Source organism: Lithobates pipiens, unplaced genomic scaffold (assembly GCF_037356315.1).
Source record: "Lithobates pipiens isolate NorthernLeopardFrog02 unplaced genomic scaffold, aLitPip1_a1.2 Scaffold_19, whole genome shotgun sequence".
Taxonomy (NCBI): domain Eukaryota; kingdom Metazoa; phylum Chordata; class Amphibia; order Anura; family Ranidae; genus Lithobates; species Lithobates pipiens.
The window spans coordinates 420,076,739-420,089,234 of record NW_027507764.1 but is presented as its reverse complement, the minus strand read 5'-3'; the positions used below and the strand labels follow the sequence as shown (position 1 = coordinate 420,089,234).

At 41.6% G+C, this 12,496-nt stretch overlaps 1 protein-coding gene across 2 annotated transcripts in view; it reads left to right on the top strand.

Moving 5' to 3' along the window:
• Positions 1 to 12,496, top strand: part of ABHD3 (abhydrolase domain containing 3, phospholipase) — a 120,681-nt gene that overhangs the window by 48,403 nt on the left and 59,782 nt on the right. For both annotated transcript variants that reach the window (XM_077492555.1, XM_077492554.1), the window contains exon 4: positions 3,492 to 3,537. In XM_077492555.1, coding sequence (XP_077348681.1) covers positions 3,492 to 3,537 — 46 coding nt within the window. The remainder of the gene's footprint in view (positions 1 to 3,491; positions 3,538 to 12,496) is intronic.

Here is a 12,496-nt window from a genome sequence, read left to right as displayed (position 1 = left end):
GCAAACAGGAAGATCACTGCATAACCATGACACTCCCAATAGAACTTAACCAAAGTGCATTTTATGCATCCAAAAATATAGAAAGTATACCAAATCAAATCATTATTCAACCAAAAAAATAAGGTCAAAGCAATAACTCCAAGGCCAATAATAAATAAAACATTATCTCCTCAGATTCCGCAACATGTCTGGCTGACGAACGGCCAGAAACGAACTGAAAAACATGAAATGGAAACCGATAAATGAAAAACGCAAAAAGAAAAGTGCGAATGAACACTCACCAAACTTCTAACAGGAAATTAGCAGAAAGAGCTCAAAGGGTGGTGCTTAAGAGCTGAAAAACCAAGTAGTACATCACTACGTTCGTAATTGTTGGCCAACATTTGTGTGACCATGTGTATGCAAGACAACTTTGAGCCACGCCCTTCGGACAAAATTTCACGGTTTTGTTGTCCAACAATCTGATTGTGTGTACGGGGCTTTACACTTGCCTCTTCCCAGTCCAGAGATCTTACTTTTTTGGAGTTCTTTATAGCTCCCTAATATGGAGGAGAGAAGTTGGCAAATCAAGTATTACTCCCACATAGCAGATGGTGGAGTGATATCCAACCTCTTCATTCTTTGGCACCTTTCAGGGACAAGCATGGCCTCATGATTCAGTAAATGTCTTTTCTGCCAACTTGTAAGATCGTTTCCTACAATCTAGTCATTTTTTCAGACATAATTGCCTGGAGTCAATTATTACTATATAATTTGCTAGCTCCTGAAAATGTGTGTGTGATTAGCAGCACCTTACCAAATTTCTGGCTCGCACATTATAAAAAGCCTTTGGTATGATAACAGTGCATTGGGGAAGTCTGCAGCTTTTTCAGTGTCCTGGGGAACAAAAAAAATACATATTGTGCCAGTATCTATTTGAGCTATCACAATTCTCAAACAATTAGTAATGCTCTGTTTGATAGACCTTTTTCTGACATGTACATCCACATGTCAAGCATACACTTTTGTATATACTGTATTTTCTTAATAAATTAAACTAATTTTAGTTTGGTAAACATGTAGTGTTGCATATGAACATTTAGCATTCTTTAGAGCCAGCAGATAGATCTCTAGTCTAGTCAATCATTTATGTGTTAAGCTATGTTTCATCATCACCTTTGCTGAAGAGTCCAATAGCGCAATTAAAAATGTATGCACATTGTCAAATGGCTCCTTTCAGTGACCTTTCTTTTATTGGATTTTATTGTGCTATAGGGTAGGCTGAAATTGCTGAGATATCTTTAGATACTCCATAGTGCTCTGAGAATCATTTGCCATGTATTAAATGTTTACATGCAAAACAAAGATCGTAAACGTGTATTGACAAAAGAAAAAAAATATAACAATTTAAAAATCCTTTAAACTTGGGTAAAAAAAAATACCATAAAATTGGCCCTAAAGGATTATTTTTCTTTATGGTTGTACATTATATTATACTACTTTAATTTCTACCTGTAATTATGTATGGGTAACTTCATACCTTATTTTCCATCTGCTTAGCAGCGAGTTGTTCATTGTTACATAATCAGCCTGAAAAAAAAGACACTTCCATCAAGCTTAACCAAAAGACAAAATAAATAGGTGAAACACCAGCATCCTTAAAGGGGTTGTAAACCCTCGTGTTTTTTCACCTTAATGCATCCTATGCATTAAGGGGAAAAAACTTCTGTCACTGAGCAGCCCCCCAGTCCCCCCGTTTTACTCACCTGAGCCCCTTCATACCCCCTGCCAGAGACGCTCTCTACCTCTCTGGCCTGGTTCTCAGATCTTGATTGGATAGATTGATAGCAGCGCAGCCATTGGCTCCCGCTGCTGTCAATCGTCTCTAAAACTGAACTGAGTATTGAAGATGTGGTCTACCTATCTAACTAATGTTTGTAAATGGGACAAGATAATTCCATTCTTTCTTAAGTCAATACCTCTTTTAATACATGAAAGTATTTTGCTTGCTCTTGAAAATACAGCTTGGCATTGCATGCTGTTATTGCGTCTGTGACTTACCACGATAAACAGGGCTTTATCGATGATTTGACTTGCCCAATATGTTATGCAAAATGCAATATTTTAGCCTCCATGTGTACACCCTCTTAATTTTTTTTAACCCCTATTAACTTGAAGGGGTTGGGTTTGGCAGTGATACCACCTGCCAAATAAGACATTCAAATTTGGTTGTGACATGTACAGCCCTGATTGGCTGCATTGTTTTATTTAGGTGGGCAGTAGGCAATGACATATCTACCGCAAGGCAAACAAGGCATTTACGTTGGGCAGGATTTTACAGGGGGGTGGCGTCGCCGCCCCCAGGCAGAGGTGGCCCATTTTAACCACCTTTCGGTTGTACCGGGATGTCTGCAGCTGCAGGCAGCATCCGGTATCATTCTTTTAAGCTGGCAGTTGGCTCTCTTGTAATAGCAATCGGAGCGGCTTACCATTAGCTCAATTGCTATTACAAGCAGCAGGAGGGAATGTTCCCACATCTCCCATCACCTTCGACTGCTCTAATTTTGGCTGTCCCACTGGAAAACTCGAGGGATCGGCGCATCCGCTGCCTGGCCGGACAGCCAAGCAAAGCCGGGATCGGCTGTTCGTAGTAAACCAGAAGTGATGACATGACATCACTTCTGGTTTACACTGCGTTAGTTTTTAATAATCTAAAGCATTCAAAAACACTGATCTTGGTGTTTTTTTGTTAATGCTTTTAAGTGCAGAGGAGGGATTAGAGGGTCTTATAGACCCCAGATCTCTCCATAAAGAGTACCTGTCTTATGCCTATTGCTGTCACAAGGATGTTTACAATACATTCCTTGTGACAGCAATAAAAGTGATCACGAAAAAAAAAAATTCAAGCAACGATGTAAACATAAAAAAATATGAATAATAAAAAAATAAATAAATTTAAAGTAACTATGAACGTCAGATCATGGGCAGTATCTATATATGGCACTTGGCCGAATCATGTATGGGTCAGCTTCCCCACAAGAACGGTATACCGTAGCTAAGGTGGGACGAATTTAGATCTTGCCCTAGGCAAGATTTTTAGTCTTGCCTAGGGCAGCAGAAAACCAAAATACATCACTGTCAGTAGGGGAGGAGGTAAAACTGCAGCTCAGCTGCCTGCTTTCATCAATAGACCAGGTGTCCTTATTAGAATATTTATTCCCTGTGCCAATGTTGGTGACAACTGTAAAATTTGGTTTTCCACTTCTCTGAATGGGGTTTTAATATTTCTCTACTTTATCCAAGTTAAGAAAAAAAAAAAAGTTTGCCTTTTTCTATTCACTTTATTTTAACACTTTAATTTGTGAGTCTGAGGTGGGACAACAATGAAATATCAAAAATGACTGCTCTAAACAAGACTTGCTCAGGTTGTAATAAATCATTTCTAGATTATCTGAACTTTCTTAGCTACTCCTAACTGGTTCATCGTCTAAAATATATATTTTTTGTTTTAGGTGTGTCGTTTTCAATAATCGAGGTGTTGCTGGCGAAGATCTTTTGGTAAGTTGTCAAAGAACCTATGAAAACCCACCTCTTCTGCTATACTATTTTCTTTAATTAGCATAAGTGAGAAGAAAATGGCATATGAAACATTTGTGGCAATTTAAGAAGCTACAATAAATTGTTGCAGCAGAAAATGTATTACCCATACGCTCTTCACCTGTTTTTTATCAGTATGGTTATTGTAAAATACAAATAGAGAGAGAGGAGATGTTTTCTATACATTGTCTACTGGTTAATTTGATCGCTTTTCTGAGTAATTGAAGGGGTATCAAGTCTGTTTGACCCAAGCAGAATAGTTCTGCCCTATTGTCTACAGATTTGCTCAACTACTACTACTTCAGCAATGACCTTTTAGGCCCCATGCACATGAGACGCTGTTAAACGCGCGTTCAGAGGCAGTTGGACACTTTTTTCAACTGCCCCTGAACGCATGCAATGTTATCCAATGTGTCCATGTACACAGTCTCGTTTTTTCCCGTTTTTATGCAGTTGCGTTTAATCTAGTTTTTCCAGAAGCAAAAAAAATGCGTTCAGACACGTTTGCGTATAAGCGTTTTTAAAGGAACCCAATTTTTTGGACCAGAAAACTCAGAAATATGATGGTAAACCATAACAAATACTAAGAAAATTGGTTTAAAATGTCGTAATTACTTTAGCTAGTTCATAGAGCATATATACTCACTGATGCAATGCCATAAAAAAAACTAGTTTTTTTTAGGTAGCTTAGACAATGAGGAATGCCTCCACTTCTTTGCCCCAACCCTTCATCCAATTTCTAATCTAATCAATGACTCCACCTAGTCTGACCAAGGCATAGCAATGTCTTTTTTTTCACAAAGAAAAACCTGCTTACCAATGTCTAGTCAGCCCCAACCCCCCACCATGTTTGTGAAATATCCAACGGACATTCACTGTGCCATCAACGGATGGGTCCAATATCGAAGAGCTCTGACTCTGAACCTCTCACGGAATTTGCGACAACGTTTCTGCCTCATCAAGAGCAACATCAGGAGCATTTCCTGACATATATTGGATCCATTTCCAAAAAAAAAAACAGAAAGAGAGGCAAATGCAAGTGTACAACTGCTGTCTCTGCTGCTGCTGCTCACTCTGATCAAAATGGCTGAAATATCTAATAATGCATGCTTTCTGAGCTTGGGGAGGGTCTATATGATGTTATCTTTACAAACGCTTATAGACGCAAACTCAGTTAAACGCGGTATGAAAATGTGGCAAAGCACGCGTTTTTAAACGCAGGTTTCTGCTTTTTAAAACATGCGTTCAGCAGAGTTTGCATCGGCATCTCGTGTGCATTGGGCCTTATGCTGTAAAGGGCTATGGCTTATGTACGCAGGCATCAAACTCAAGAAAGCAAGTCAAATTTATTATGCTTTTAGGTGCTTCTGAGTTGCTTTGGTTTGCCTTTGCTGCTTCTAGTTGCTTTTGCATTCACAATAAATTGTATCAAGAAAAAGCAGCTCAGACACAGTCAAAAACCCATGTACATAACTTTTCAGATGACCTAAGGTCCCTTTCTCACAAATGTTCCAATGGGGTCTGCCTGTCCATTTATCAGGCGGACCCGATTGGAACCTCCATTCTCCTCTTTAGAGCAGCAGGTGTAAACGGACATGTGTCCTTTTACACCCACCTACATCCAATCCAAATACCGTATATACTCGAGTATAAGCCGAGATTTTCAGCCTCTTTTTTGAGGCTGAAAGTGCCCCCCTCGGCTTATACTCGAGTCATCGCTGTCTGCCCGCTCGATCAGCGTGTCGAGCAGACAGACAGCGGCCATTCTATGATTCAAAAGCCGCGCCTCCGGCTCCGCCTTCGCCTGTGATAGGCGGAACACTGAATTTCCCAGCAGCCTGTGTTCCGCCTATCACGGGCATCGTCTCATCCTCGTACTACGGACGAGGATGATACGACGTCCGTGATAGGCGGAACACAGGCTGCTGGGAAATTCAGTGTTCCGCCTATCACAGGCGAAGGAGGAGGCGCGGCTTTTGAATTTTACAATGGCCGCCGACGAAGAGGGCACGGGACGGAGGCAAGGCAAGGCACGGCACGGGACGGGACGGGACGGGACGGGACGAAGGCAAGGCACGACACGGGACGGAGGCTCGGGACAAAGGCTCGGGACACAGGTAGGCTGGACACACACACACACACACACACACACACACACACACACACACACACACACACACACACACACACGGATGGAGACACACACACACGGATGGATGGATGGATGGAGACACACACACACACAGGGATGGATGGATACACACACACACAGGGATGGATGGATGGATGGAGACACACACACACAGGGATGGATGGATGGATGGATGGAGACACACACACACAGGGATGGATGGATGGAGACACACACACACAGGGATGGATGGATGGATGGAGACACACACACACAGGGATGGATGGATGGATGGACACACACACACACACAGGGATGGATGGACGGACACACAGGGATGGACGGACACACAGGGATGGACGGACACACAGGGATGGACGGACACACACACAGGGATGGACAGGCATGTCTCACCCTCGGCTTATACACGAGTCAATAAGTTTGCCAGTTTTTTTGGGGGTAAATTGGGGGCCTCGGCTTATATTCGGGTCGGCCTATACTCGAGTATATACGGTAGGCTAAAAACAAATGGATGGGGATCCGCTCCCCTTCTGTCCAGTGGATTGGATCGGATGGCAGTCGGGTATAAATGGATAGGTGGTCCATTTACATCCGACCGCCCAAAAGGAGAGCGGACTTTGTCTGTGTCTACTGCATAAGCGGAATGGACACAGACCGGTCATCCGCCTGCTCAGCGGAGATCATCAGACAGATACTCTGAGAAAGTGGATTGCAGGCGAAGTCCACCTTGTGTGAAAGGACCCTTACCTATCCTGGTATGCCTGGGGCTATGGCCCCATTTTTATTTTGGTTAAAGCAGTCCTAAATCCCAGTACCAGGGATAAAAGTGATCAAGCAAGTTTTCTTAGCCCACCCTACCATTTTGCTTCTACAGAATTTGTTGTTGTTTGAGGCTGTATGTTGCCCTGTAGGTTCTGAATTGCACCCCAACCAGCCAAATCATCAAATGTTTTTGGGCACATTTAAGCTGCATTCACAGCTTTGCTGTTCCCAGAAATGTGTGAAAAAGAATGCAAAAACGCACATCGCAATTGCAGTGCTATTATTTCTTAATGAGATTCCAAACATGGTTAGCAGTTGTGCACCAAAACACACAAGATTCATTGCCAAAAAAAGGTGCAGGAGCTACTTTGGCACATGTGTTGCACATATGGCAGCCCATTCAAGTGAACAAGACTGCCTTATGCTATCATGTGAGAAACATGCAGGAAAAGTGTGAAAACCATTCATCGCACAGGTGTGACTGGGGTCTAAAGCACCATACACACTATCAGATTTTCTGCAGATTTTTTCCTTCAGATTTACCAAAACCATATAATATGAGGTCAAATCTTTCAATTTGTATGCAATCAGACAGGCCCTTGCACTACATGGTTTTGGTAAATCTGAAGACAAAAAAAATCAGCAGAAAATCTGATAGTGTGTATGGGGCTTTAGACTCAGAAATCTGCATTTTGGTCACCCATGTACCTGGGCTTTTACCCACTGCAGTGTTAATGTCTTTACATGAACGGAAATGTGATTATGCTGTTTTATTACACAGGATTTGTCATCAAATAATTTATATTAATTTTGCTTTGACGGAAACAAGAAAGCAAACCTAAAATATTTTTTTTTTAACAAGAAAAAAATATAATATTTATTCTGTTATTCTGCTGGTGTAATGATATGTGGTCTCTCGGGCTTTACACTGGTGTGTATATATAATGGATTGGACCTTGGCGACCTGTGCTTGTTAGTAGTCCAGATACGTTCATTGGTTGAGTAATGTGTAGACCCTTTATTGTCTGCGCACTGTAGCCCATTCAGAGCATTTATTAGTATTCAAACAGAACCAAGCCTGGAATCTTTTTCATTCAGCAGGATTTTGGAAAAAAAAGCTGGCAACAAATACTTTGTAGTAGTGATCCCCTCCCACAGCTTGCAAATATGTGACATTTCCAGGGACAGCAATGTTGTAAATTATCTACTGTAGGTATTCTATAAAAGTGAAGAAGGAAGTAAGATTGTTTAATGCACTAGAGTTCAAAAAGTATTTTTTTACATACAGTAAATAACAGGTTTTAGACGGAAGCGATACTTTGAAATGCAGTACATTGAAACCAATGTTGTATATAGTTATAAAGACATTGTCATTTACCAGGCTTGAGTACATCCTAAAAAAAAAAAAAACACATGAACCTTAGACCCTGTTGTAGCAGCCATGGTATACAGTGGTGTGAAAAAGTGTTTGCCCCCTTCCTCATTTCCTGTTCCTTTGCATGTTTGTCACACTTAAGTGTTTCGGAACATCAAACCAATTTAAACAATAGTCAAGGACAACACAAGTAAACACAAAATGCAATTTGTAAATGAAGGTGTTTATTATTAAAGGTGAAAAAAAATCCAAACCATCATGGCCCTGTGTGAAAAAGTGATTGCCCCCTAAACCTAATAACTGGTTGGGCCCACTTAGCAGCAACAACTGCAACCAAGCGTTTGCGATAACGTGCAATGAGGCTTTTACAGCGTCCTGGAGGAATTTTGGCCCACTCACTTTGCAGAATTGTCCTAATTCAGTTACATTAGAGGGTTTTCGAGCATGAACGGCCTTTTTAAGGTCATACCACAACATCTCAATAGGATTCAGGTCAGGACTTTGGCTAGGCCACTCCAAAGTCTTCATTTTGTTTTTCTTCAGCCATTCGGTGGTGGACTTGCTGGTGTGTTTAGGATCGTTGTCCTGCTGCAGAACCCAAGTTCGTTTCAGCTTGAGTACACGAACAGATGGTCGGACATTCTCCTTCAGGATCTCTTGGTAGACAGCAGAATTCATAGTTCCTTTTATCACGGCAAGTCTTCCAGGTCCTGAAGCAGCAAAACAGCCCCAGACCATCACACTACCACCACCATATTTTACTGTTGGTATAATGTTCTTTTTATGAAATGCAGTGTTCCTTCTACGCCAGATATACTTGGACACACACCTTCCAAAGAGTTCCACTTTTGTCTCATCGGTCCACAGAATGTTGTCCCAAAAGTCTTGGGGATCATCAAGATGTGTTGTGGAGAAATTGAGACGAGCTTTGATGTTCTATTTGCTCAGCAGTGGTTTTCTCCTTGGAACTCTGCCATGCAGGCCATTTTTGCCCAGTCTTTTCCTGATGGTGGAGGCATGAACGCTGACCTTAACTGAGGCAAGTGAGGCCTGCAGTTCCTTGGACGTTGTTGTGGGGTCTTTTGTGACCTCTTGGATGAGTCGTCGCTGTGCTCTTGGGGTAATTTTGGGCGGCCGGCCACTCCTGGGAAGGTTCACCACTGTTCCATGTCTTCGCCATTTGTGGATAATGGCTCTCACTGTGGTTCGCTGGATTCCCAAAGCTTTGGAAATGGCTTTATAACCCTTTCCAGACTGATAGATCTCAATTACTTTCTTTCTCAATTGTTCCTGAATTTCTTTGGGTCTCGGCATGATGTGTAGCTTTTAAGGATCTTCTGGTGGACCTTACTGTGTCAAGCAGCTCCTATTTAAGTGATGCCTTGATTGTGAACAGGTGTGGCAATAATCAGGCCTGGGTGTGGCTAGAGAAATTGAACTCAGGTGTGGACAACCACAGTTATAGTATGTTTTAACAAGGGGGGCAATCACTTTTTCACACAGGGCCATGATGGTTTGGATTTTTTTTCACCTTTAATAATAAACACCTTCATTTACAAATTGCATTTTGTGTTTACTTGTGTTGTCCTTGACTATTGTTTAAATTGGTTTGATGTTCCGAAACACTTAAGTGTGACAAACATGCAAAGGAACAGGAAATGAGGAAGGGGGCAAACACTTTTTCACACCACTGTAAATCATGGTAGCCAGTGTCATTGGTCAGAGCCTATACATGCATATATCTCAAAGAGTGGTTTGCTGTTTTTGGTCAGAGTGAAGGTCTTTTGACAGTCAAGTTAGTCATCTTCTGTTCTTCATATGTTACTTATAGCCAACTAGCCAACTATAACATTGTTGGAAATGCGTGCATGGTTCCAAATTCCTGTTTTTTTTTTTTTTTTTTGCTGCCATGATCTGATCTGTTAGAGGGTGGCAGGGTGGATATAAATTGATGATTTAAAAAAAAAAAAATCAGATTTTTTTATTTAAATCGTTTTTTTTTTTTTAATCAAATATATTTTAATAAAATGCTTTTGGAATAAAAATCTATCTAAAGATAGTTTTCTATTTAACATACATTAATAATTGAGTATATTCAGCATGAAATGGTGCTTAGTTTTGCAGCATGATGCTGTAAATTCTGCAATATTTACATTTTTGGTAAACTCATTCAATGAATCTAAGCTCTACACGCTAAGATAACATGCACTGCATTGATGCATTCATACAATTTCACAGTAACCATGAGATAAAACAAAGTTCAGGAATATTCCTTTATCCTATTGTTTTGCAAATCTATGTACACTACAAACTGTATGATTGTATTGGTTCTGATATCGCTGTCTTACTAACCTGACAGCTTATTATTCTAAATAGAAAACCTTCATTTTGTTTGCAAATATTAAAGATTCTAAATACCAACAAGAATAAGTCTTTACATTTAAAGAGTGCCTGTCACTTCAGATCCATAATGGCAGGGCCTGTTAGCGGACATCCAATCACCTGCTGCCGCCACGTTCCTCGCCTTGTTGTTTCACTGCCGCATCACCAGCCGTCTCATTAAAGTGAATGGGACTGACGGTGAGTCAACAGTGGGTTCTTTATAGTTCCACTGTAAATAAGAGTGTAGCCACCTTCTCTTTCTCACTCCCAAGATGGACTATGAACTATATACTAAGGGACATATAGTATGCATAGAGCAGTACACGACTACACCTAATGTGCACGGCTCCTTTCAAGCATATGGTAGTGAGGGTTAATAAGAGAAGTTTAGTAGCTCACAGAGGATGTTAGAAGGAAACCTAAAAACACCGTAAAAAACTATTTAATGAAAATAGATTACAGGTCTATTAAGTAGTGGATGTGTATGGATTCGTTTTGAAAAATGTGTCCCCTGCCAGCGGTTCTGGCTCCTGGCAGAAAGAACAGTATATATAATATAAAACGACATGCAGGGCACTGAAGAAACCACTAGGGAAAAAGGGAGGTGAAATAAATTGATACAGTAATGTAATGTGTAAGATTACAGTGAACTGTATATGTATTGTGTCTTTTACTTTTTGAATTTGGTGCCATTCTCTGTCCCCGTGCGTCGCAATTCTCGCAGGCAGGACTTAGGGTGGTGGGGGCCCCTGGGCTTGAGTCACTTTCGGGCCCTACCTTCTATACATTACAGTATTTATCGGCGTATAACACGCACCCCAAGTTTAGGTGGGAAGTTTAAGGAAAAAAACGTACATTTAAATGCCCATCAATGCATCCTTATCAGTGTCCATCTGCAGCCTTATCAGTGTCATTTGCAGCCTTGTCAGTGTAGTCTTGTCATTGCAGCCTTGCCCCAGTGTAATTTGCAGCCTTGTCATTGCAGTCTTGAAGTTTATAAATGGCGTGCCGAGATACAGATTCCTGTGTATCTCGGGTCCTCCCGGCGGTGTAACGACATATTCGGCGACCCATCGCACATTGCTACGGAAGTGACATTCCGTTGCCACCATCTTGGTACACCCCACTCTTGTCCACAGTAAGGATACACTACGAAAGGGTAAAGCAGACATGTTACACCCACCGGAGTTTTGCATTTTACACGTATTTATAACAGTAAAGTCAGTCTATATAGTGAAATACAGGACTTAGAACTTCGTCTGACTACTTGGATCTTGAATTTTAAAATCAGCAGCAACCCTGCTCATCTTACAGGTTTGATAATCTGACAGAAGTTTGCTGCTTTTAAAATTCAACATCTAAGTAGTCAGACGGAGTTCTAAGTACTGTATTTCACTATATACTAACTTTAATGTTATAAATACGTCTAAAATGCAAAACTCCGGTGAGTGTAACAACATGTCCGCTTTACCCCTTCTTAGTGTATCCTTACTGTGGATGAGTGTGGGGTGTAGGTAGATGGCGGCGACGGAACATCACTTCCGTAGCAAACTTTGATGGGTCGCCGAATATGTCGTTACAGCGGCTCTCGGTTTCTCTTGCAGACCCGAGCGGAGCTGAGAGTAGCCGAATGTACTTGGCTCGGCTCACAGTCACGCCCAGTCCCTGTGTTATGTTCATCATAGGGCAGGATTGGGCGTGACTGTGAGCGGAGACGAGTACACTCAGCTATGTATCTCAGCGGCGCCCCCTATTGGGCAGGGCCCATGGACTTGAGCCCAGTCAAGCCCAATGGTAAGTCCAGCCCTGCTCGCAGGGAACGGAGCTTGGCACTGTGATAGATCCGGCGGAGGACATGGCTCGCACACAGAGTGGGGAGACATTGCAGGATCCTGGGGACAAGGTAAGTAACTTTGCCTGGATCCTGCAACTCAATCTCGAGTGTGGCTCGGGGTTACTGCTTTTGGTACTGAAAATCCCCCCCTAGCCACATTCGGGATTACCGCTAAGGAGGTTAAACCCAAAAGCAAACATTGACTATATTGCAGCTTATCGATTCTTAGATGTGATGGCTGCATTTGTTTTATTTTTTAGGCTTTCTTTCTTCTATTTTCATCTGGTGGTCCTGCCAGTAAGTCTGTTTTTTTTCTCTCAAAAGAATAAGCTATGCAGTGGAATGTATCAGTTTACATGGATGAGACATGAGAATTTAACACTGGCAGGGGTGTATAAATGGAACAACTTTTATG